General features: G+C 45.3%; 1 protein-coding gene across 1 annotated transcript in view; it reads left to right on the top strand.

Moving 5' to 3' along the window:
- LOC124545518 (LIM/homeobox protein Lhx1) overlaps window positions 1-25,742 on the top strand; it is a 463,560-nt gene that overhangs the window by 284,467 nt on the left and 153,351 nt on the right. The window contains exon 5 of the mRNA XM_047124465.1: window positions 6,588-6,793. Coding sequence (XP_046980421.1) covers window positions 6,588-6,793 — 206 coding nt within the window. The remainder of the gene's footprint in view (window positions 1-6,587; window positions 6,794-25,742) is intronic.

Below are 25,742 nucleotides of genomic sequence, written 5' to 3'. Positions count from 1 at the left end.
TACATTCCAGACGTGCTTCGTTTTCAAGTTACAGGCATCTCATTTTTTAGCTGCTCGTTTGTCCTCTTATCGTAAGACAAGACTCATGTTCTTACCAGATCAACGGTGAAGTCTTAACAGCGTTTAGCTTCCGAAAAACCAAGTATGAAAAATAAACAATTTTAACGTTGATGTATGACGATTTTTCATCACTGAAGTAAAAGCGCAAGCTCTGGACTATGGTCAGATGAGAGGAATCACTAAAGTCGACACAACAAACGCGTGACTACTACTATAAGCTTACCTTAGATTGAGGCTGATTACATTGTTAATAATTTTATGCTTCCTCAGACTAAAGTGTTGTTTATTAGTTATGCTTAAGACAGCTTCTGTTTTTATATATATACAAATATTATACTGCAGCAGGCAAAAGGAATTTGAATTTATATAATGGATTACACTGTGGACAGTATGGCCCATCAACGTTAAAAAAAAGTCTTTACATTTTCCACTGCGCCCACACTGACACCACGCAACTAATGGCGTATTTAACGGCAGTTGCCACTCGTGTTTTTCATGCAACAGCTGTTCTTATATCTGCCACTTGTCTTGCATTTACGTCTATCAGATTCATGTAGCAGTAAATGTTGCGTTCTTTGGTACATCGTTTATTAGTATACATTTCTCATAATTCCATACTGAAAGCTGTATCTCGCCCTGAGATATTTCTACCTCCTCAACTCCAATTGGAGTTTGTCCCCCGCCCTCCCGCCAACTCTTTATAATCTCTTTTCCAGTCAGACCGAGACTGACTGCAAGAGATCCTCGGGAAGAAGGTAATTTACGAATCCCTAGTTTGACCAGTACTTGAATATTGCTCGTCAGTCAGGGTTCCGTACCGGAAAGGATTCGTAGAGGAAATAGAGAAGGCCAAAAGAAGAGCAGCGCGTTTTGTCACGGAGATGCTCGCTCAACTCCAGTAACAGACGTTAGCACATCGCGATGCGCTTTGCTGTTAAAGTCCCGAGCGTGTACTTTTATAGAAGAGTCAATCAATATATTACTCTCTCCTTCGCACAGCACAAGAAGGTACAATCGGAGAGATTCGAGATCACACGAAGGTGTAACCATAACCTTTCATCCAGCAGACCATTCGCGACTGGAACAGGAAAGGGGAGAAGTGACAGCGGTACGCGAAGTACCCTCCACCACTCACCGTAACATGGCTCGCTGAGTATAGATGTAGATGAGTATTACTTCACCAACGCAAGCGGAGGAGGCACCAAAAGCAGAAACGAGCCCGTGCAGTGTTGCTGGTGCAGAGCACCGGACGCTCTGGCCGTGCGATGCCGCGGGGCAGCATTTAGCAGTGGAGCTGCGGGCGCAACAGAAGCGCCGGCCGATCGCCCCTCAAAGAGCCGACAGCCAACTTATCTGGCCGGCAGCCTTTCAGCCGCATCCATCAAACGCCGACATTTATGGGAAGGAGGGCCCCGCTATTGGAGCCGCGTCGTTTTTATATTAGTTTCCACGTTTATAAATCCGTACCCTCGTGAATTCCATATCCCCCAGCCCCACTCACCCTCCACCCCCCCCCCCCCCCCCCACACACACAACTTTTAATACTCTCTTTTTTCCTTTTTTTAGCTCTTTCAGATTTACAGCCGTCATTCAATTTAACGCAATCCATGTCCTGTGAAAGGCCTCGAGTATTTGTACACACTTTTGTCTCTTGCCTACGTAAACAAACGCACTTTGGTTGGGATTTTCGGGAGCTTTCATTCACTGCCCGAAAGAAACGCGTCTAACAAGGATATAATGAACTTTGACTTTCCTTTTATTGTCAGTAGCGCAAGATGGTTGTGAGACGTAATTATTGCAATTATACGAACGAAAGACGAACAAGGAAATAATCTGGATATTCATATTCACCTAAAACCACTTGTAATATTAAAGGAATTGAAGTAATCGCAACCTACCTTAACTGAGACTGTTTACCGTGTTAATATGAATTGAATTACGTATCATTTTTAATAGTTTCTTTAAAAAAATTATTGATTTGTACCTGGCAGGCAACAAAAGCTCGCCTACTTGTGTTTCGCCGATGAGTATCGAATCATTGCTACGTTGTACGTGTATTTACGTTTATGACCCCGTTAAAGGCAACACAGTACACAAGAAACCTTATTCACTGATCTGCTCTTTCTGGTTATGCAAGTTCTTCCTTTAGACAATTTGAGATGTTGAACATTAGGTCCCATTTTTTCGGCTGCTTATATCTGTACTTCAAAACTAATTGTTCATATGGTATTAAATACTCACAAATGTTCTTCTCGCCTAATTCAAGTGGCAAATATTAAAGTATGATGCATATAAATACTCTCTTTATTTACGGTTTTACATTTCTTCTTTAAGTAGAGGCTAGCAGTTCTGTATGTGCTGATCTTCAGATATTTTGAAAGACAACTTACATACGTTCGTAAATATTTATGCTGTGAAAGACGTTGACATGTCGATAATTATGATGATGATGTGCACTGTTCTACAACTGTTGAGTTTAATTATGGGAAGGGCTTCTGTAGCCTTGGGTGAAGGATTTGGATGCGGATGGTACTGAAGGAATATCATATGAAATGAATGTGGGCATGTATGGGGTAAAGATATAGTATGTGGGGCGTGGGTGTCCGAAGGTGAATAAGGTTGTCATTAGGGAGGACGAAAGTGGTTAGCCACTTTCATCTTGGAAGGGATGGGAGGTGTATGGCACGGTTAGCAAGAAGGATGGATGTCACAGATGAATTTTGGGTGTGGAATAGTAACACGGAACTATTTTGAGTATTTAAAGACGCCAGTTCTGCTTTGGTTATTTAGTGCGCGCGGAATCTTAATGTTCGTTCTGCGTATTTTACGGTGGATGGGACAAGTGAACAGTTAGATAGTCGTCTCTGTGTCGACGAACTGTGGTGCTTTTTAGTAGGATTGATCTAGAGATTCCACTGACTACACCAATCGCCGAAGTTTCTAAGGTGAAATTGCATGTTTCAAGCTAGGAATCCACAATTAAATGCATCAACTTTCATCTGCATAACGAGATGTAAGGAGAAGGGCGCGGTAAAATGAGGAATAAATGAATCTTGCAGCCGATACACCTTTCGAAACAGTTATTCTTCTGGTGGGAAATACATGGCTCGCGTGCTACATGGTACGGATGCGCCGCGAGAGGCCTATGGTCGAACCCTGGCCGCAAGGCGCTGATCTAGACGTACGGGTGTGAACGCGGTCGGCGGCTGACGGCAGGCGGTCAGATTCTGCACACGGCCTCCCAATGCGTGAAGTAGCACCGCTTTTTACGAGACTGCGACACCCATGACCGCCTGTGGCCAGCCAGAGTGGGCGGAGTCAGCTGAGGTGTATCCAGGGCCAGGCTGCTGGAGAACGCTTACTGCTCCCGCCACATCAACGTCTCCTCTCCTACCCCGAAACCTCCCGATTTCCATCACTTCCCATAAATCTAGCACCGACCACCCGGCCTCTTCATCCGTGACTACCAATCCTTGTACCATCACACTCTCTCAACCTTACACCTAACCGTTCTCCACATCCTATCCCAAGGAAACTTGAACCACCTCACCACCAGAGAACGGTCTTAGAATATCTAACCACCTCCCTCTACAAACAAGAAGTGTTTAGATCTCGACGAATTTGTGTTCTCATGACTGCCTCCGGTGCAACGGTAACGGCCAATATTTACTTGATAGGATTCGTATCGAGTACAAAGGAGAGATGGGGTATTTATACGGTCGCGCATGGACCCAGCAATAGTAATAACGTTTTCGAGAGATTGCATTTGTTTTAGTGCGAAATATGTCATTTATCGAGCGGTCAACCCTGTTCTCCTGAGCTGGCCCTCCATCTCGTATGACCTGCATAACGTGTCACCATCTGCCCATTCTATCAACTGGCGACAGAGGCACAGCAAGCGAAGAGCTCTGATTGCTCCAAATTATGTTATGGCGAATGAAAACGCGAACTCTCACCAAGTGAGATATCACGGATGTTGAGGAACCAGACTTGTATCAGAAGTGAGCGTCCGACCACTCTGAAATAGGCAGTATGAAGGTTGCCTGCCGTATCGCTCCGAATTTGGTACCGCGGCAGACTAGTGGCGCATTGCTGAACATCCACTGAGAGACTGCTGACACTGCCTTAAGCTCCGCTATCAGAGCGTGTCGCAGCCACCACCTCCGGTAGTTGTTGGTGGATAGAAGGGCCGGCCAGCCCTGGACCCCACAGCTGTCGACGAGTATAGTATCGCCTACAACAGACAGCGGCACTAAGCTCAGAAATATTCGTCTAAAGCATACTGTCCTAGAATTAACTTACAAATAGTTGTCATTCTGCAGCTCTGACCAAAGTACATCTACATCTACATTTATACTCCGCAAGCCACCCAACGGTGTGTGGCGGAGGGCACTTTACGTGCCACTGTCATTACCTCCCTTTCCTGTTCCAGTCGCGTATGGTTCGCGGGAAGAACGACTGTCTGAAAGCCTCCGTGCGCGCTCTAATCTCTCTAATTTTACATTCGTGATCTCCTCGGGAGGTATAAGTAGGGGGAAGCAATATATTCGATACCTCATCCAGAAACGCACCCTCTCGAAACCTGGCGAGCAAGCTACATCTCGATGCAGAGCGCCTCTCTTGCAGAGTCTGCCACTTGAGTTTGTTAAACATCTCCGTAACACTATCACGGTTACCAAATAACCCTGTGACGAAACGCGCCACTCTTCTTTGGATTTTCTCTATCTCCTCCGTCAACCCGATCTGGTACGGATCCCACACTGATGAGCAATACTCAAGTATAGGTCGAACGAGTGTTTTGTAAGCCACCTCCTTTGTTGATGGACTACATTTTCTAAGGACTCTCCCAATGAATCTCAACCTGGTACCCGCCTTACCAACAATTAATTTTATATGATCATTCCACTTCAAATCGTTCCGCACGCATACTCCCAGATATTTCACAGAAGTAACTGCTACCAGTGTTTGTTCCGCTATCATATAATCATACAATAAAGGATCCTTCTTTCTATGTATTCGCAATACATTACATTTGTCTATGTTAAGGGTCAGTTGCCAGTCCCTGCACCAAGTGCCTATCCGCTGCAGGTCTTCCTGCATTTCGCTACAATTTTCTAATGCCGCAACTTCTCTGTATACTACAGCATCATCCGCGAAAAGCCGCAAGGAACTTCCGACACTATCTACTAGGTCATTTATATATATTGGGAAAAGCAATGGTCCCATAACACTTCCCTGTGGCACGCCAGAGGTTACTTTAACGTCTGTAGACGTCTCTCCATTGATAACAACATGCTGTGTTCTGTTTGCTAAAAACTCTTCAATCCAGCCACACAGCTGGTCTGATATTCCGTAGGCTCTTACTTTGTTTATCAGGCGACAGTGCGGAACTGTATCGAACGCCTTCTGGAAGTCAAGAAAAATAGCATCTACCTGGGAGCCTGTATCTAATATTTTCTGGGTCTCATGAACAAATAAAGCGAGTTGGGTCTCACACGATCGCTGTTTCCGGAGTCCATGTTGATTTCTACATAGTAGATTCTGGGTTTCCAAAAACGACATGATACTCGAGCAAAAAACATGTTCTAAAATTCTACAAGAGATCGACGTCAGAGATATAGGTCTATAGTTTTGCGCATCTGCTCGACGACCCTTCTTGAAGACTGGGACTACCTGTGCTCTTTTCCAATCATTTGGAACCTTCCGTTCCTCTAGAGACTTGCGGTACACGGCTGTTAGAAGGGGGGCAAGTTCTCTCGCGTACTCTGTGTAGAATCGAATTGGTATCCCGTCAGGTCCAGTGGACTTTCCTCTGTTGAGTGATTCCAGTTGCTTTTCTATTCCTTGGACACTTATTTCGATGTCAGCCATTTTTTCGTTTGTGTGTTTTTCAGTACACTGTCCTCAGTCAGCAGTAAAAACATCGGCACATCTACCCCTAACACCCCGTATTGTTTAATGTTGACTCTAAACACAGTGTCGCTCCAGATTTTTCACATTATTAAATACTGCCAGAGGTGAAAGAAGTAATGAGCGATAGATAAAAATCCTAGGAACGCTCGTGAATCGAACATGACACCTTTGGATTCGTAATTTAGCAGCTGAGCACTGAGCGGCCGAGGGTCCATCTGCTCGTCTACGTACTTGCCTGGTATTTCGATGACTTTGCAACTGGTCAGGATTCCAAACGTCTGACTCCCTATAGGGGTGTGTACAAGCAGTGCTGTGTTTACCGTCCGTACTACACCAGCTATTCGGTCAACTCTTCACAGTTACCTTTTGTTGGACAGCTCTCCAGTGTTTATCTGTAATTCTGTTTGGAACGTCGCTATATCAGATTTCTCCTTAGCTTATGGTGACTGCTTGTCTCGAGGTTTACTGTTTGCGTCTGCATTCACAGCTCCGGGCTTCCACCTGCGACAGTGATAAACTTGTGTCGGTGCGAGTACGAAACCGAGGCTAAGCCGGAGTCGAGTGCAAGCACCTTTTCTGTTGTGAGTGTCGGCAGTGCGGCGTGTATGTTGCAGGCGCTACGGCACCAAGTGTGGCGGCTGCGCGCAGGGGATCTCGCCGCAGGACCTGGTGCGCAAGGCGCGCGACAAGGTCTTCCACCTCAACTGCTTCACCTGCATGGTGTGCCGCAAGCAGCTGTCCACCGGCGAGGAGCTCTACGTGCTCGACGACAACAAGTTCATCTGCAAGGACGACTACATGTCGGGCAAGACGCACCAGGGTGAGTCACCGTCCCCTACTTTGGTCGTAGCACTGCCCAGCGGAGGACACTCTAGCTTACTCCGGTCTGGCAGAAGCCGCGACAGGTTCAAATAGCTGGAGCGAACTGACTGCCTTCTGCTTTCTCCAGAAATGTTTGGCACATTTGGATGTAAAATTCTTCAGATGTTGCATTTTTGTGTGCTTCAGACCTAGCTGTGAAGAGAAAAAGAATCTTTATTTTAAATCTATTACTATCTTTTGAAGGCACGGAAATAAAAAGTTCGAATCCATTATACTGAATGATGTATAAAACTGGTTTCCTGTTTAGCAGAATGTAAGTTATGTAATCGGTTTGGACCTTTGTTCAAGTCATCTTCAAATCTATAGATGTAATAAAAGAAGCGGAAGAGGGTGCGATAGTACAAAGATTATCATCATGCGAGATAAAAGTAAAACTGTGCTGCAACCGTGCAACAATATTTGCATAATTTGCCCTACAGCTCCATTTGCGCAACCTCCGTTGCTTCTACTGAACCTTCACCCTGCTTAACAGTTGCACTTCGTAGTAATTAGATATGAATTATTTCTTCATTTTTTATTTGTATACTGCCGCTGTTAGTATGTTTTATGTGACCAGTATTGTACTACCCTACCCCTTCAACTCCTTTAATTAGGTGACGTGTGACAAAGGTTCAAGGGTGTTCTCTTCATTAGAATTACACTTGCAAGTGATCACGGTACCCTCAGACGTCATCTCATCAATCACGAAATCAAGCGGATGGTACTTTTACAAAAGTCTGAAAGTCACTTTTGGTTTTAAAGTGACAGGAATGTTGCATCTATAAATAACTCATTAATAATTATCACTAACGCTACTGCTACACTTCTGATGTTAGTTTTCACACAAAGATGCTTTACGCTGGCCACAGTCTGAGGGTTAGTTTGAACGGGGCATGCTTTATAGCCATGGTCCTGCTGCCATTGGAATGCTGTTATAGCCTTTCGGTAAACATAAAAAATGTTCAAATGTGTGCGAATTCCTAAGGGACCAAACTGCTGAGGTCACCAGTCGCTAAACTACTTAAACTAACTTATGCTAAGAACAACCCATGCCCGAAGGAAGACTCGAACCTCCGGCGGGAGGGGCAGCGCAATCCGTGACATGGCGCCTCAAACCACGCGGCCATTTCGCGCGGCGTTGAACAGAAGAATGAATGGCGTTGTGGTAGGGTAGTGGTCATTTCTGGAAGAATGCCTTAACTGCCGCACAGGATGGATAAGAATCAGTTTCCCGTCCAACAGTGCAGAGTGGTGATTTGTGTAGATTCTGTTCATGTGTTTATTCTGTATTTCTTAAAATTGTTAGTAAATTTTTAATGGAAAATAATCTCTCGCAGTCGTGTCTGCCACTCATTTAAAACCGTGCAGCGGAAGCCCCATAAAACATTCGGAAGAAACCAGTGTGTGCTTATTGTGACGGAGCTGTGAAGAGAGAGTCAGCAATCGCCTGCACCCTCTTCAGTTCACTGACAGACTATGCCTCCCTCCACTTTATAGCTTATTTAGCAGTTCTAAGGTGAATTGCCTACCACAGTCGACTGTGTTCTCTGCCAGGCTCTTAATTTTCAGTATCAGAGTAATCACGTAGATGTAGATGGAGAACTTATCTAGTAGAGCTAAAAACCCATACCTTACCAACCAGAGTACGACGAGTGATCCGATGCGTATGTGTGCGGACAATCAGAGATAGGCTCCACTGTGTTATTCGGCGTGCAACGTCGGACACCGCGTAACAAGCTTTTATTATATAGTGTGAATCTTCTGAATAATATGACCTTTCAGCAGTCTGGAAAAATTTCCAGTGTTTTGGAACATAATTGCACCAAGAGACATACTGCTTAGATTGTTTCCAGCCTTCTGCTGGAAATTTATATACCTGTCTTCCGTCTCTAATGACACAGTCTCGAAAAAATATAATTATAATGATCCTGCACATGTTCATGCTTTTGACAGAACGTGAGCAGTCATAACATTCAACTTGCTGACAGCTCGTTCGTACTCAAAATGTTTCTGCAGAAAAACATCTGTTCCTGCAAGTTAAACAGTTGTTAACTTCCACGACCGTTCCCGGACTGGACACTCATATTACTTTTGTTTAAGCAGTGGGATTATCCTGCTCTGAAGGAGTCGATGGATTATAGTTGCCGTACATACTTTCAGTCATCCTATTTCCTTGGTCTTTTTCCAGGAAATTGGTAGTATTGTTTCAATGTAACACAACTGAATTGACCTTCCTCCATTCCAGGAAAGAAATGAATCTATTTTAGGAGACTCAAAAGTTCTAATCAAACTATGAGAGTAGTCAAAATAGTTTTAAGACGGTATAGGTAAAATAAAATGTATTATTGAAGCACCATCTTCCAGGATACTTGACTTCACAGACACTCGATATAAAAGCAGCAGAGTAACAATGTACCAACATTCTATCTGTTTTCCTGTTGTAAAATCGGAGGAAATACACGAATGGACAGACACTACCTGTTTTTTGCCTATTGCCAACTGCGTTGCGTTCAGTAAAAACCTACTGCAGTAAAAACTTACTGCATAGGACATAAAAGAACCTTCCCCGACTACAGCAACCGATCTTCCCTGGTGGTCGTACAGCAACAAATGATAAATTACATGCACGCAAAGAAACACACAAAAAATTATTTTTAAAACATTTCTTGTATTTTCCTCATTCTTGCACGTTTCTATGTTGTTTCCTGGCTTCAGTAGGTAAATGTTACATGAGAATATATGTATTTTTGGAACTGTGGACATTATATTAAAAGCGTTAACAAAAGTATATGCTTTACTAGGACATGCTTTACTCATCTTCTGGAGTATAAATGAGTTCTGAACACAAAATGTTCTCAGAGATTTCTCTTAACTGCTGTGTCTTTTTACACCTATAATAAAACTACTAGTGTTTGGATTATTTTGTACTTCGTGTATGTAATTATCTGTACTAATTGTACTAATGTACACATTTTAATACTTTTTTATATAATGACTTTTTTAATATAACGACCAGAGTTACAAAACCATATCTATTCTCATGTAACATTCATTGTTCGATAGAAAAATAAATTAAACCCACTGAAGTCGGTGAGATATCACCAAAACATGTAATGGTGATGAAACAAATTGCGTTTTTTACAGGACAAAAGTTGTCAAAACATAACTTATTAACTGTTAAAGTTAAGTCCGATGCAAAAAGAGAGCTATCACAAAGCAAAATCATATTCAGATCGAAATAAAAAAAACTAATATATTTTCTTGTGGCAGCTAGGCCATCTATTCTTCAGGACAGATGACCATTGCGTGCATTTTCCACAAAACAACGATGCATCTAGTTGTTTAAACTGATTTAATTGCCTTTGAAGTATTTACAATTTTCGCAAGTGTATGTGAACAGTTCTGCCATTGCGCGAACACACACACACAGGCGCTCTCGCACGTATTCACACGCACACACATAGTCAATGAATGAATGTTTAAAATCCTCATCACGACTACGCTAAAAGTCCAGGACACTAGACAAGACAACAAAAGCTGGAAAGATGGTCTGCACAGCGGGTAAACCAGTAATTAACTCTAATGTCTCATTATGTCCGGAAGTAATTAAATCTTTGTGCACCCTCGGATCTAAGTACTAAAAATATTTCACAGAAGGAGGCAAGGAATAAGGCCGGGTACTGTTTGTTGACTACCCCTCATCACAAGAGCTCAACGAAAGCAGAGAACAAAAACGAAGAAAGAAAGAAAATAAAGGGGAGAAGACCATTACGCGCGCGTTCAGTCATCGCTGCAGGTGGGGGTGTGGGGAGGGCTAGTTTACTGCTTTTGTTTTCAAGGAGCCGTCCGCCGCGCTGCGGTCAGGAGGAGAGGAAATTCCGAGCGAAGCGTGAAGAATGTGAGTCGGAGTTCCGTGGCTATAAAAGCCGGCGCGGCCTGCCGAATATGCGGGTGCGGGGGCGTTGTGGGCGGGGCGGTGGGCGGGGCTGGGCCCGGGGCCGCGCTTTATGGCCCGCCGGGGTCACGCTCCTGATGGTGCCGCCGCAGCTGCAGCCGAAACGTCCAGCGGGCTCATTCAAATGTAACTGCACCCATCATTCTTCCTGCATTATCTCATCGATGTTTTATCCATCCAAACATGTTTCACGCAAATAACTAGTTTTGTCCACTACGTACAGGGCTGTGAGAATTATGACCGATAGTAGTTAATTATTAAACAATCAGTTTTCTGCCTCAGTAGTTTTTTGTTGTGTCACTAAGAGTGTCGATGGTTCACGTCGTCATCTCTGGGTAAAGATTTACGTAGGGCAGAGCACAGACGATTACTCACAGCAGCAAGGCAAGTGCAAACCAGTTTATGTTTTGTCTTCAGGTTAAGTAGAACTATGAAGTTATTGCATATTCTTCATTTGTTGTAGCAGTCTATGCACTTCACTGTAAGTTAATCATAGGTGTAACACAACCCAGTTAAATCAGGTGATGCTCAGGCAAGCAGGAGATACTTAAGCTAACGAATTTGGAAACCAGCAAAGTGGCTTCGCACTGGTAGCACTATCTACAGCCAGGTGACTTGTCTGGTGTAGCCGTAATAAGTTATGTACACAAATCTTCTTTGTGAATCATTCTATCCAATAGTGAAGCACATAAAAAAATCCCTACAGTAGCTGCTGAGATTAGCCTTCACATACAGGGAAAGAAAAATGCAGAGGGTGACTGTATTTCATAGTACGTATATAGGCATGTATACAAAGTGTGTTCCAGGAGGAATGGTCAGAATTGAGGGATATGATAGGAACAACCATTTCAAGCAGGGAAGTTTAGTAAATGTGGGCTTTAAAATGGGTATCTTAAGAGCTATGTGCAGGTTCAGTAGAAGAGATGCGTTTGTGTTATACTATAGCGAAGATGAACAAGCGTTCATAGCTATTAAGGTAGGCATTCTACAAGCCATGTTTACTAGTCCTTTTAGCATGAATGATCATTCCTGACTTATCGCTAAGTACTGTCCATTCTTCCTGGGACGAAATGTATTCCGATCATGTGTCCGTGTTGCAGCACCTGTTTACTTTATCTTACTGCTTTTTCGCCAGACACTGTAGGCGACCAGCTGGTGGTTCTCTCATGAAACTTCCTGGCAGATTAAAACAGTGAGCCGGACCGAGCCTCGAACTCGGGACCTTTGCCTTTCGTGGGCAAGTGCTCTACCAAGTGAGCTACCCAAGCACGACTCACGCCCCGTCCTCACAGCCTTACTTCCGCCAGTACCTCGTCTCCTACTTTCCAAACTTTACAGAAGATCTCCTGCGCAGTTCTCCCTAGTTCGAGTCTCGGTCCGGCACACAGTTTTAATCTGCCAGGAAGTTTCATATCAGCGCACACTCCGCTGCAGAGTGAAAAGCTCATTCTGGTAGTTCTCTCCATTGCCACGATATGTGCCACTCCGAACTTCAGTCTGGAACATATAGGAGACATAACAATATATACACAGTGCAATCATATTAATGCGACCACCTGTCAAAAGCCTGAGTACTCACCTTTTGCAGCACGGATCTTTGCGAGACGTGCAGGAAGAGAGTCAGTGAGAGACTGGAACGAACCGATAGGAATGTGGAGCCATGCCGACCCCAGTCTGCTATGGCCAGCTGCGCTGTATCTCTCGGTTCAGTATCTACGGCGCGAACAGCCCAACTCAGGTGGATCCATAGATTTTCGACTGGGTGTAAATCCAGAGAATTTGATGGCCAGGGTCCTCTTCGAACCACGCACTCACACTATGAGCTGTGTGATACATTGTATTGTCTTGCTTACACTTGCCATCTCTACTTTATGTAGAGCTGGACATGTTCTCCAAAGATGGATGCATACTTGTGTTGATCCACTATGCCCTCCGAAATGACGAGATCACCCATGGAATGTCACGAGAACATTTACCCAGACCACAACGCTCCCTCCATATTTGCTCTCAGACGTTCCACACCATAGACGCCAGCGGCCATGTGTCAGATGGAGCTTGGCCACCTGTCACTGTTCAGTGGACGTCTAGAAGCGCTAATGGCACGCAAATTCCAGCCTTCGTCGCCGATCAACATCAGTCAGCATGATTCCGCCTTTCTCCCGAAAGCAAATGATCACGCCCTTTCCAAAGTCCCTTCGCTTCCGCATTACGACAACGGATGCACTGCATTTCCCGACACGGTTTATAAACTCTCCACTGTTACTATTGACACCTGTCGTCCGAGAGAAAAACCTGGCAAGGTAATGCAATATGTAATGTGATAGTAAAAGTAGTTGACACGTTTAGCTACACTATGTGATCAAAAGTATCCGGACACCTGGCTGAAAATGACAGACATGCTCGGTCACTTAAGAGAAATTTCTCTGCAGTCCTTTCTAACTTGTAAGTACATGGAAGTCCTTTTACACGACAAGAGGGTCATACATTGCTCTGCAGCGTCCAGTACGGTCATAGCGAAGTTTTAAGAGTACCTCGTGCAGAATTTGACAGCAGTAAATAGAAAGAGAGAGAGAGAGAGAGAGAGAGAGAGAGAGAGAGAGAGAGAGGAGTAGGGAATGAGTCGGCGTATCGCGTGGGTCTCATCCTCTGATTGAATCGCGCGCCGTCCCGGCGGGAAATGGAATAAAAGCCGGCGGCGCCGTCCCCGCGTGTCTCCGCGCAGGCGCAGAAACGCGCCTCCCTGTCGCTGTTATTCGATTTGAAATTCATCATAGGAAATCACGTTACAGCTGTTACGCCGGCGGGGTGGAAAAAAATAAAACGGGTCTGAGGTAGAAAAAGGGCGGCAAGGCAGGGGTTAAAGTGGAGGCGCGACAACTTCTGAAAGGTCGCCGGCGGCGCCCCGCGCCCCTGGCTCTGCGCGTCGCTTATAAGGGGAAGCCTCGGGCCGTTTAGAAAACGCGGAGCGGTTAATTTGCGTGTCAATTAGGGGTGGGGCGGCGCCGCGCTGCCATTGGCCGGCCCCTAGCCTCCGGGGCGCAAGTGGCGAAACTCGCCGCCCTCGGCGCTGGGGAGAAGTTTCGCGTGCTATAGACACGACGCTGGGGCGCGTGTGCATACGAAAAGCTACGTCTGTCTGTAACTCATTTGTCGGTCATTAGGATTGCGACACCAGAAAGTATAGCGGATAACGAAATTTTATTTTGTTTCTGTATGCAGTATGGCAGGAAGAACACGATCGTGATGTGGGGCTGTGTATGGTGCGAAATTTCGTTGACGGAGCTGCCACCTCTGACAGCCTGGGCTACATGTAGTCTTGCTTATCCTACTGAAAGATGACATCACGGAGCCCTCGAAGATAGGGGACAGCTGTCGTTCTTAACACTTCAGACATTCTTTTTCACCAAGTCGTGATTTCGTTTCTCCCCGTATCAAGTTTATTGACAATGTCAACCAGCAGATACGCGATCTGTAGCGAATTTTTTTGTTTATGTCAGCGATTGAAAACACATTATGTGCAGACAGCACAATAAATCTTTTTTCATTTGGATAGATTACTTGTCTCGGCTAACAGTCTATCCATTTTCAGATAATAAAATATTGTTGATTGGTGTTGGTGCCGTTACGGCTCTACAAATCCTTAAAATCTTCCTTAAAATGGCAACAGCCATACATAACGCAGTTAAAAACAGATTTTCAGTTTTTCATTATTCGTGGCCACTATAGCTGAACGGTGGTCATAAACAAAGGCGTAATGCCTTTTCAACTTAATAACTGAAACAATCAGTATTCATATCATTTCCTAACACTGAACTTTTTTTTCCGCACAGTTCGCCGCCGTGCATCTCTCTCGTCAGCAATATGCTGGCAATGAAGAAAAATGGTACAGAGTACTTCAGAAACATTTTACAACGTCTGTGACGCGGTAACCTCTGTGTAGGATAGTCTCATATATTCGCAAAAAAATTACTGTTGTTATGTTTGGACTATCTTCCTTACTAGTGCGATCGTGCAGTGATTAACATACGGGAGTATAACATTTCTGACCGTTTTGACGACCACATTCTGAAATAGATGTGCTCTGCCGGCCTTGTACATGAGTCTTATACTTCTTAGTATAGTGTTGGATATATAGTGTATATACAGTTGCATGATGCAAGTATTTCAATGGGTGAAAGGCATGAACTCCAATTTACATTTTACGTTCTCCCTAATTCATGTCTCAACCATTATTATCTTTTACGAAACCAGCATGTATTTCGTTTTCCCTCTTATATGAACAATCATTCCCCAACTATACTTAATCACCTTCTTTAATTCTTCTTAGCTGCAGTTTAGTGTCTATTACCACATGCGAGACAGTTGTGGTTCCGCATTTTTTTGTTGCCCTTTCATGAGCAGTGGGCGACTGTCCACCACAGCGGAGCGTATCATGAGAAATATTGTACTTTGAGTGCTGCGTCATTCTGTCTTTTATGAACATTTACATACATTCATTTCTTGCATTGTTAACACGTATTCAGTGAGCTACTCTGTTATTGTAATACTGAGGAACGCCAGACGCTGCCTTTCAAATGTCATGCCGTGGCTTCTGATACTTGCACGTCATCCAGAGCTGGTGTACAAGACTCATCTCCATTTCGTTTACTCCCATTGTGACACAGGCTCATCCTCTCACGTAAATGTATCGTTCCAATACTAATACACCGTTGCTGATTTCTGGTTTTAGGTTTCTAGGCTGTGATCTTAGTCATATATTTCTGCCTAACGCTTCGTATACTGTTGCGACAGATATTCTGAGGTTATAGATTCTCCGACGTTTACTGTACCGTCTGATGCAGCAAAGTGTTCAAAGCATTCGATTCTATTCGAATGTGCTTCCAATCTGTTGACAACAGGAGACGAAACGTTAGCCTATACAATATGCGTAAGACCGCGACCTAAGTCCCAAAATCGAAATGTCCCCAAGCAAGGAAAAATCGGCCAATGTCGTCAGTGCCGACACACTTTCGTCCACGCCCGTATGTTTGAATGGTCCACCAGAAGCTTCGACTCTAATGTTGTATTGTGTCTTGAAATTTGCTTTATAGTGTTTTAAACTAAACATATATTAGAAATATTGTCACAGTTCCAGTTCAGGCCATAAGATGTAAACACTGAAAGGCGCAGCACGAATTTACGAACGCTGAAATAAAACTGAAGGACTCAGATGCGGCATTTGAGGAGCGGTCTTTCATAATGTTGCCACGGAGTATTCGGCAGTTCGTCACAACCTCGAATCCTGTATCTCCTCTGTCGCTTGGTAAGTTAAAAGATTATCCGCTGTCGTCCGAAAGGTCTAATAGACGTCGATAAAGAAAACACCTGCGTGAATATCCTAAACCTCTGTGGCTGAGATGCATCTTTCACTGGACAAAACAAAGTTGGTGATCGTCATTAGAGCAATTCCACGACTCTTAACACAATTTTTTTGTGGTATGATGACCTCTGGCAGCATTCAGAAGTAGTTCAGGCCCCCGCTACTGGACTTGAAACTATGTACAGTTAGTGGTACTCGCTTTACCTTGGAACCCCCTCGGGTCTCGTAATTAAAAGCCGGAATATAGCGTTCTGAAGAAGTACGAGAGTTGAAACAGCCCTACAAAAACAAACACATTACTTTGCAACAGTAGTTTATTTCCACTTTAAGAAACATACGTAAGTATGTTCCTTACGGGCTAAATTACAACACTCGGTTTTAGGAAACTAGAATTGCCGAAACGGCAGTCACCTTTCTTTTGCACCCTGTGGGACGATCCATCTGTGCACAGCGCTCACACCCCCCTCACCTCCTCCCCAAAAAGCAAAAAAGTACAGAAATAGATCTTCTACTAGTTGCACATTGCGGTTAGTGCTGCGTTCTAGTTGGTGCTCTATTGCTATTAATTACGTCATAATGTTCAGAAAACTTTCGGCTGATAAAAGGATAACGTTATGGCATTTAGTTCAGGTCGCCAACTATGGACTGGTACACCGCGACTTCTGGCATTCTTCCCGAGAACAACACACATACCGCAGAATCAGCCCATGAGGGAGCTGGACGCATACTGTGCGGCACGGTCTTATAAATTCCCGCTGCGATGTTTCTGGCAAAATGCAGTCAGACTGAAATGGAAATCTGTAGATCTAGTTTACAGTATGGGATCCAAAAGTACTCGATAGCCACTATAATAAAAAAAAATGGTTCAAATGGCTCTGAGCACTATGGGACTTTACTGCTGAGGTCATCAGTCCCATAGAACTTAGAACTACTTAAATCTAAGTAACCTAAGGACATCACACACATCCATGCCCGAGGCAGGATTCGAACCTGCGACCGTAGCAGTCGCGCGGCTCCAGACTGTAGCGCCACTATAATCATATATAGATCGCGATGGTAAAGTTAGGTTCCGTACAGTGCACAGAGGCTAACACTGGCCGTGTATCTTCTTTGAAGTAGCAAAATAGGTAACAGCCTTTACTTCAAGAAATACATCAGCAAAGATTTATTTATACTACGAGTAAGTGCAATACACGTATGTCTTCATGAATGTATTAAACCGACTGACGATAAGTGAAAGCCCGCAACGCGACTTTGATGACTGGTTCGTGTATTTATTTCCAGTAATTCAATTCACAACCAGCTATTAACATCGATTAATTAATAATGATACCAATCTTTGGCGTGGATGCACTTTCGCTGTAAGCATGTCATACTGCTGAATGTAGATACTGGTCGCTCCCATTACGCAATAGTTTTTGCTTGCCTGCCCTCAGCTATCATCCAAACTCTTTCAGAGGCTACAAAACTGAGGTAGTAGCACGTTATCGAGGATCAACAGACGTACAAGTACTTTCGGGCGTGCCCCAGGGAAGCGTGATGGGATCCTTGATGTTCACGATAAGACAACGGAAGCAGAAAAATCGCTTTAAAAGTTTAATAGTGTAAAACATCTTCTCAAAACGAAAAGGAGACTACATTAATCGGTCATAACTGGAATTGACAACTCATACAAATGCAACAATTTTAAGGGTATGAAGTGGAACAGTAACACAGGCTCAGTTGTCGGTAAAGCTGGTGTTAGACTTGTGGTGCCTGTGCGATTCTAGATGAATGCTGTCAGTCTACAAAGGAGGCTGCACACATACAACTTATCTGTGCGTCCCGGCCTACGAAACTGGTCATGTGTTCCGCTAAATAGGATAAACAGGCCATGCTGAACGTGGGCACGGAAAGGAAGCACGTGTAGTCACGATTTCGTTTCGCCCAGTGCGTATTGCCACGGAGATACTGAAAAGCGTTGACTGGCGGATGATCGAAGTTGGATGCCACTTCAGCTGCGACAGCCCAATTAAAACTTTTTAAGCACCGCCATTAAGTGAGGAGACAAGGAGTGTACTACGTCCCAGTACGTATCGCTCCGACACTAAAACAACATTCGAGTAGAATAAAATGTCGGGCTACCAGCCGCGTCAAGTGGTTAAGTGCCACGAGCACTCGACCGAGTATGCCCTGGCTAATGCCAAGTGGAATGACTGCTGCCGAGCTGTTGGAAGGCCTTATATGCTTCAGCTACAAGTTGTGATGTCACTGGCTCCCGGAGTATTATCACACATGGGCATATGTTGACCACGCATTCTATGCGCCCGCTTCAACCATGGGATCGCTGCATCCCCCGCCGTGCTGAGCTGTAGGCCGTCTCTGACAACACGACGAAGCAACTTATGGCCACATACAGGGTGTTTTACAAAAGTCTCATATATTGCGGTAGGAGGTAGTACTGGTCACAAAGTGAAGAAAATTTCCCCTAATTATAAGCCTGAGCTATTGGCTGTTTTGCAACGAGTAATATGTAGTATTCGGTGATGGACGCAGGATTCTGGTATGGTAAATTACCGCAATACGCAAATCAGCGCAGATGCAAAACCTCGAGCAGTCATGGAAGTGAGTCATCAGGATCGGTTCATTGTCAATGTGTGATCATGGATTGTTGGCTATAGACTCTTTTAGCAACTACAGATTAACAGATGCTGTGGGTCAGCGATTTCTGCGTAGTGAATTAACAGCGGTACTGGGAAAACCTTACCCTTACAGGAAGACAGGAACCTTTATTAATGCACAAAGCACCACCAATTTTCCACGGGTCGTGCGACAGTGTCACATCCGCAACGTTTCACAGACGATGGATTGGTCTAGGAGGTCCTGTTACACAGCTTACCCCTTCACCTGACCTGTATCCGTTGGATTTTCCGCAATGGGGACATACGAGGACCCATCCACAACGTGCAGACGCTGTAGGGGCGCAGCACCAATGTACAAACTCTATAGGGGCGTAGGACCAATGCATGAAACGGAATCCAAATTGAGCCTGGCTGATTTGAAAGACTGCGTGATTAACTCCAAAGAATGACTGAAGGATGTGTCAGGATGGAGCACTGCCTTTATTGTCTACTTCTACGTAACAGACAGATGGAAATGAGAGGACAGATTAGCCCATATGTGAACATCTATTGGTTTCTGGTCAAATCACTATGGGAAATTTTTTTCTAGTTTTCACGAGTATTAGGTCCTGCAGGAATATGAGATACTTTTTAAGGGTCCTCTATGGCGATACTGCGGTCACCAGTGACGTCAGAGCCGGCAACTTGACTATATAGGTGTGAACCAGCAGCGCATAAGCTTGGCAATGGCCAAGGAGTACTTGATCCAAACTCGGTGTGACTGGAAGCCCGACAACATGTTATTGAGAGCTACAGTCACGAAACTCTACATCCTTACGATAGTAGAATAATTACTGCACGCACACAGGCATTTAAGCAATCGTCTTCCCGTAATCCACATGTGAATGGAACTGGAAGATGCGAAAATAAATAGTAGAATGGAAAGTACCCACCGCCATGCACTCCACGGTGATTTGCAGTGTATAGATGTGGGCTAGATTCCAAAGTGTTGCTCTCAGCAAGCGCAGGCCGGTGGCGGCAGAAGTTGGTGGGTGGCGTTTCGGCAGCGCACCGCGCCGCCCTCATCAGGACGCAGGCGCTGTCCCCGCGGCCTGCGGTTTTATTCCCCATTTTCCAGCCGCCCCCGCCCCCGCTCCCACGCAGCCGATCACGCGAAAACAAAAGCGGCGCGGCTATCCCGCCTCCCCTTCCACCGCGCGGGGCCCCTCTCTCCCTTTGTTGCACGAAAATTGAGTTTGGAAGCTTCGCTCCATCCCCCGCTGCCAGCGCCATCCCGCGCTATATCAGCGCGGCCCACCCCAGCCCACGGCGCACGGCGCTTCCCTCCCGGCCGGAACTCCATCCCAGCCCAAACCTCATTCCAGCCACCACATTCACACACACACAGGCGCTCACACACACACATAGCAGCAGCAGCAGCAGCACCGCCCGACAAAAACGGCCACCAACACACTCGTCTAACCACCCACTCACCTACACACCACACATTGCTCTCTCTCTCTCTCTCTCTCTCTTTACACCCGGGCTGGCGAATAGAGAGGATGGGACGACCGCCCCTGAAACCTGCTGCTGCTGTGCCGCCACTGTGGGAGTGGAGCTACAAAAAAAAAAAAAAAAAACTATATCGCCTAATAAATAAAAACTGGGTAAAATAAAAATTGGCACGGCTCGGACAGGAAAGGATGAAGGCGGCGGAAAAAAACACAGGACCCTGTCGGTCTGTGCTCCTCCTCTGGATCGCAATTCGGTCTCCAACTGACGCCACCGGCGGTGCAGCCTAGCAGGTGTTCCACGCTTTCACAATGGGAAAAAAAGAACAGAAACGCGAGGTGTGTGCATGGTGTGATCGTGTGTACACAGACCAGCGTGAGTTCTTTTTTTTTCCCCTGGCTGACACGGTTTTTGTTTTGCGTTCAGATTTCGTTTCGGCCCGGAAAGGAGGTCCGGACCGGGCGATCGGATCGCTTTTGCTGTCACACCTCACCGCTGCGTCGCGTTGTTCCCTTTGGAGAGAATGGCGTCGCGCGTGAAGGGCCTGCATAGATACCCAGTCCCTGAAAATATCCGGCCGTATCCACCGCATCCGCAAAATCTTCTGCCGCTGACGCGACGCGGGGTTGCCCGCTGCTCCTGGCTCTGACACCGCGCCACACTGCCATTTCGCTCCAGTACGTATCCACCCCCCACACTCCACCTCTCTCTCGGCTCTCCCTCTTTTCCGGTCCACGTCTCTGTAGTGTTGTCAGTACAGCTAACACTTTCAGGAGCTGCAAAATTGCCCTGCCTTGGAATGAAAGATTTATCCAAACTCATCGCGTTGCTGTACCATTCGATAATGAGTCATTCCAAAGATATCACTGGAGTGCACGCTGAAGGTATGGCGGTGGGACGTGAAGTTCCATGCCACTCTCCGACAGTTGAAGTTCAAGTTGCAGGCAGGAGGTAACACAACTACTACATTACGTACCAACATTGGTGGTTAACGGTGGTCAACACCCATCGTGTGGTCAAGTCAACACTAACGGTTTGAGTGGTCGTAACAGGGCTATCCTTAGCCAAGGTCGAAATCGGAGTCCTCAAGAATAGTAAGAGGAACAGGGAGTCGGTGCCTGTGCCAGGGAGTCGTGGTGCCAATGTTTTGTAGGCCAGCGACCGTGTCGTGTAGAGCTTCTACTTCGGCATAGAGACGCCTCACCTTCTCTCGCATGGACGTCTTGAGAGTGGCCATGCCCGTTTCCTCGTGGAGGGTAACTATCCTCGTGAGGGGAGGGGCATGCAGTCTCCACCGAAGCACCTTATTCTGTAGGCGCTGGAGGGTCTGCATTCGGGAGGCACTAATCGTATCCCACGCAGTGGAGCCGCAGGTGAGGGAAGGGTGGACAACCATCCAGTACAGCCGGAGCTTTGTGTCGAGGTTCAGTTCCCTGCTGTTGAACATTGGGTACCACACTTTTAGCAGCTTGAGTCCTTTTTGGGTTACATATTCTGCATGGCGATGGAAGAACAGTTTTTAATCCATCTGGACACCGAGGTATTTGGCATCAGGAGACCGTGGGACCTGGACGCGTGCAATAGTGATGGTGTAGCGGAGACGCGCACTATAGTGGCAAATACCGTTTGTTACTCACTTAATACCTTAACCTGTGCGACAACATCAATTTCCCTGAGCAAATACTCCAGAAGATCTCTCAAAAGACAATAATTTACTGAATAAACTACGTGATTACACGTTATAAAGCAATGTATAAGAGCGGATTTACAAATTTCTAGTAATGTTAACCCAATACGTCACCCTCGACCACCAGAAAGAATGCGGCGTTGGATCTATGTCTACAAGCCCGAGGTAGATGGCCCAGTGAGAGCACAATGGACTCGTGTTCGAGAGGACAGCGCTTCAAATCACCATCTCACCATCCACATTTAGACTTTTTGCGGTTGCCCAGAATCGGTTACGTCAAATATTGGGAAAGGTCCTTCCAAACAGTACGACTGATCCTCTTTCTTTCGCTTCCTGTGCCCCGTCTCCGATTTCCACGCTGTCGACGGTACCTTGAACTCTATTCTTCCCCCGTTCCTTCTTACAAAAAGTGATGGGAGAAATTTCTAAACAAGCAGAACGTTTCCCTGAGGCAGTTTGCACACAGTCTACGTACGCATTTTGCTTTAGAATGGTGAGCGGAGACAATGGCTGTCTGATTATGCCAGTAACAACTCTAATTTCACCTGGTACTTAAAAACCCATACAATAGTTGGTTTCGTGCGAACACTCTTCACTAAATCTTTGAGTTAAGCAATCAGCCACGTGCCAACGTTTGGCACGGCGATAATGTGAGCATTAAAATCTGTCACAGTACGTAACGCTGTTATACGATTACATGGTAAATAGAAAAACAGGTAATTGATCACGACAAGCGCTTATCGTGTGAGGTGTTTCTCTACCGGTGGCATACAGAATCTCAGTAGCGGGTGTGATGCAACTGTGTGGCAATACGGGATGTAAAAGGCTCTCCGCTTCTGTTTATCAGGTCATCCAACATGGCCTACGGTAACGCGTCCTTCTGGTGTTCACGCGCCGTATGGAGATCATTAACGATCTGTGGTGACTATTTACTAGTAATTCCGGACAACGAGATGATCTCTGTGCATGTGTGATACTTTTGTCTTTTTCATCATTTACGTTGCCTTTGATGATGGCGGGGTAGCAGTCTTCAGTGTTGTTTCATTCTGATTAAAACACAAACATAACTTTCATGAAGATGAAATTAATAGTGTTATGTTGGTGACGTCAGCTCTTCGCGCTCTGTGGAACTGATAGTGTGGCGGCTCCATTTTCTAAAAAAGTTTGAATAAGGATAACAACCCAAGATGCAAGTTTAAGTTTTTGTATAGTTTGAAGAAAGGGAGCCGTCGCTATCAGGGACCTGAAATAAAAATGCCCTGGAAATATTAATTTAGCATCATAAAAGTCGCGACTGAGCCTAAGAATACATTTCTGACTCTGATAGTATTTTCCGCCGTTCCTGGCGTATCTCAGCTCCAAAGTGTATTAAATACCAAAACTAAGATTAACCAACTGTCTCATTTTAACGCTGCAGTTAATAAGAAAACTGCACACTGCACCTAAGTCCGGGAATTTTCAGTTCGGTTCCATTAAAAAAAAAAAAAAAAAACAGGTCCTTGAAGAATTAAAATCTGTGCCTTTTAAACCGTGAAGCAGTAACTTCTATAGACTTCGCTTCGGACAACACAAGCACGTTAGACAAAAATGGATGGAAATCTACGACTGACGTATGCATTTATAAGGTTTTTCTTGTTTTGGCACAACAACAGCAGGTTGTAGATAAAGAGTTGGTGGCCCCTTGCTCCGCGCCTGTACCACACGTTGATCAGTCTTCGTGGCACTGCATTCCCCGAAATCTGAAGGTGCAAGGTGGCTCGTAAGTTCTTAGTTGATGAGACGTAACAAATTTTTTCACTGAGCATAAAAAGGAATTTTCTCCACTGTACCCATAGAAGGCAAAATAGATAGACCTATCTGTTTCTAAAAAGATGTCGCATAGATAAGAACGCTGGCACCACCGCCTTCCACAGTACTCGTTTCTGACGGTCGCGCTATATGGATAGAGGTCTCCAGTCTGACCCGTGACCCTTCCCTGTGGGAGGACAATGACACATTGTTCGCACAGTGGCCGGCGCACCACATTCGCACTTCGCACGTTGCGAACACGGGGGTCGCGTGATTGCAGCGAGGTCTTTCGCCGGGGTAGGTTCACCGCCTTCGGGCTGCTGATGCAAGGCACCGATCTAGAGCATGCCATTGTTAACGAATATTTACCTCTTAGAGAAATCTCCTCCACTGCTACGGGCAACACTCATCAACACCAGCCCACCTCGCGATCCATATGGCTGTCTCTAACCTGCCATTGATTGTCCCAAATACCATATTATCCCTGTTCATCTCGCTTATCAGACAGTGCTCCGAACGCACAGACCCGCGGCAGTCTAGCCGAGTGAGTGCAACTGGAAAAAGGCTAACTCTGCGCTCCAGCTCTGAAGGGTTATTCAGAACCGACCGGCCCTCGTGTCATCTCCTGTCTTATGGCGTCATTCGGCTGCAGTGTAGAGTAGGACTGTTGATATTTTTAAAAATATCGGAAATCCGATATGTCGATATTTAAAAAGTATCATTATCAGCACTCATCGTATCAAAAGAATGTATCGATAAACAGATACATGCACGGAAAAATATCGAATTACGGGCCTATAAAAATAGCGGCTGCACATTTAAATATTGATTAATTATTAGATACTCTGCACATCAACGAGCTAGCACCCTGCTTACCCCCCCCCCCCTCCTCCCCCCCCCCCCTAGCATGAATTGAAAGGAAAATGATGCATGTTCACACTTGGCGATAACCACTTTGCCAACAGTGGTACTGCATGTCCGCGGCACAATAAAAGGTGCCCGATCGGTCCGTCACTCGGTTTCGTCACATATCGGATTTGTCCGGAACACTTCACGTCGACTTCCCAGTTTTTCGTTTCTGCCGTCGCCAGCGACTTAGCAGTTGTAGTGTCAAAATTGCGTGGTGAAGCGAAACGTTGCAGATTATGGCACTACCCCAGAGCACCGACTACGTCAGCATGTCCCCTCGCACGTCTCCATCCACCAAAAAGACCAATCTTACCTGTTTCAGAAGAATGCCGATGTGAAGAAACAGCATACTAGTTGTGTTAAAAGTTGTTTTTTTAACGCAACTGGTGTGCTATTCTTACACATCTGAAATCTTCCTATTTCATGCACACCGTCACCACACAGCGCACTCGGGATTCTTCTTTGTCCACCTGTACTTGCTTCACTCAATCAAAGAGAAAGACAGGACGTGATGAAAGCTCAAAAACTAGTAAGATTTCTTCACACAGTGAAAGTGAAACTATGTTCTAGTACAATTTCAAATATGTACCGAAAATTGCTAAAAAATATTATACAAACTCAAAATATCTGCACTAGTTATCGCCATTTCGATATCGATATATCGGGAAAAGGAATATCGACGATACATATCGAAACTATTCGGGAAAAGGACCGAAGTATAGATGTTTTATCAACAGTCCTAGTGTGGAGGAGCATGAGATCAGCACAACACATTCCCAACCGTTTTTGCTTTCGGCTTTCCAAACCTTGGGAACGCTACTTCTCACGCAAGTAGCTACTCATTTCGCATCGCGTGGAATGCACAACATTTCAGTCTTCCCAGCATGGTAAAATTCCTGGCAGTACTGGTAATCGAATCCGAGTCTTCCGCCCATCAATCTGACACGCTTAACACTCGGCTAAAGAGGCGGACTTACGAAACTGGAAATTCGTGGTAAGTTCTTAGGGGACCAAACTGCTGAGGTCATCGGTCACCAAGCTTACACACTACTTAATCTAACTTACACTAAGGACAAAACGCACACCCATGCCCGAGGG

This window comes from Schistocerca americana, chromosome 8 (assembly GCF_021461395.2).
Source record: "Schistocerca americana isolate TAMUIC-IGC-003095 chromosome 8, iqSchAmer2.1, whole genome shotgun sequence".
Taxonomy (NCBI): domain Eukaryota; kingdom Metazoa; phylum Arthropoda; class Insecta; order Orthoptera; family Acrididae; genus Schistocerca; species Schistocerca americana.
This window is presented reverse-complemented; position numbering and strand designations above follow the sequence as displayed.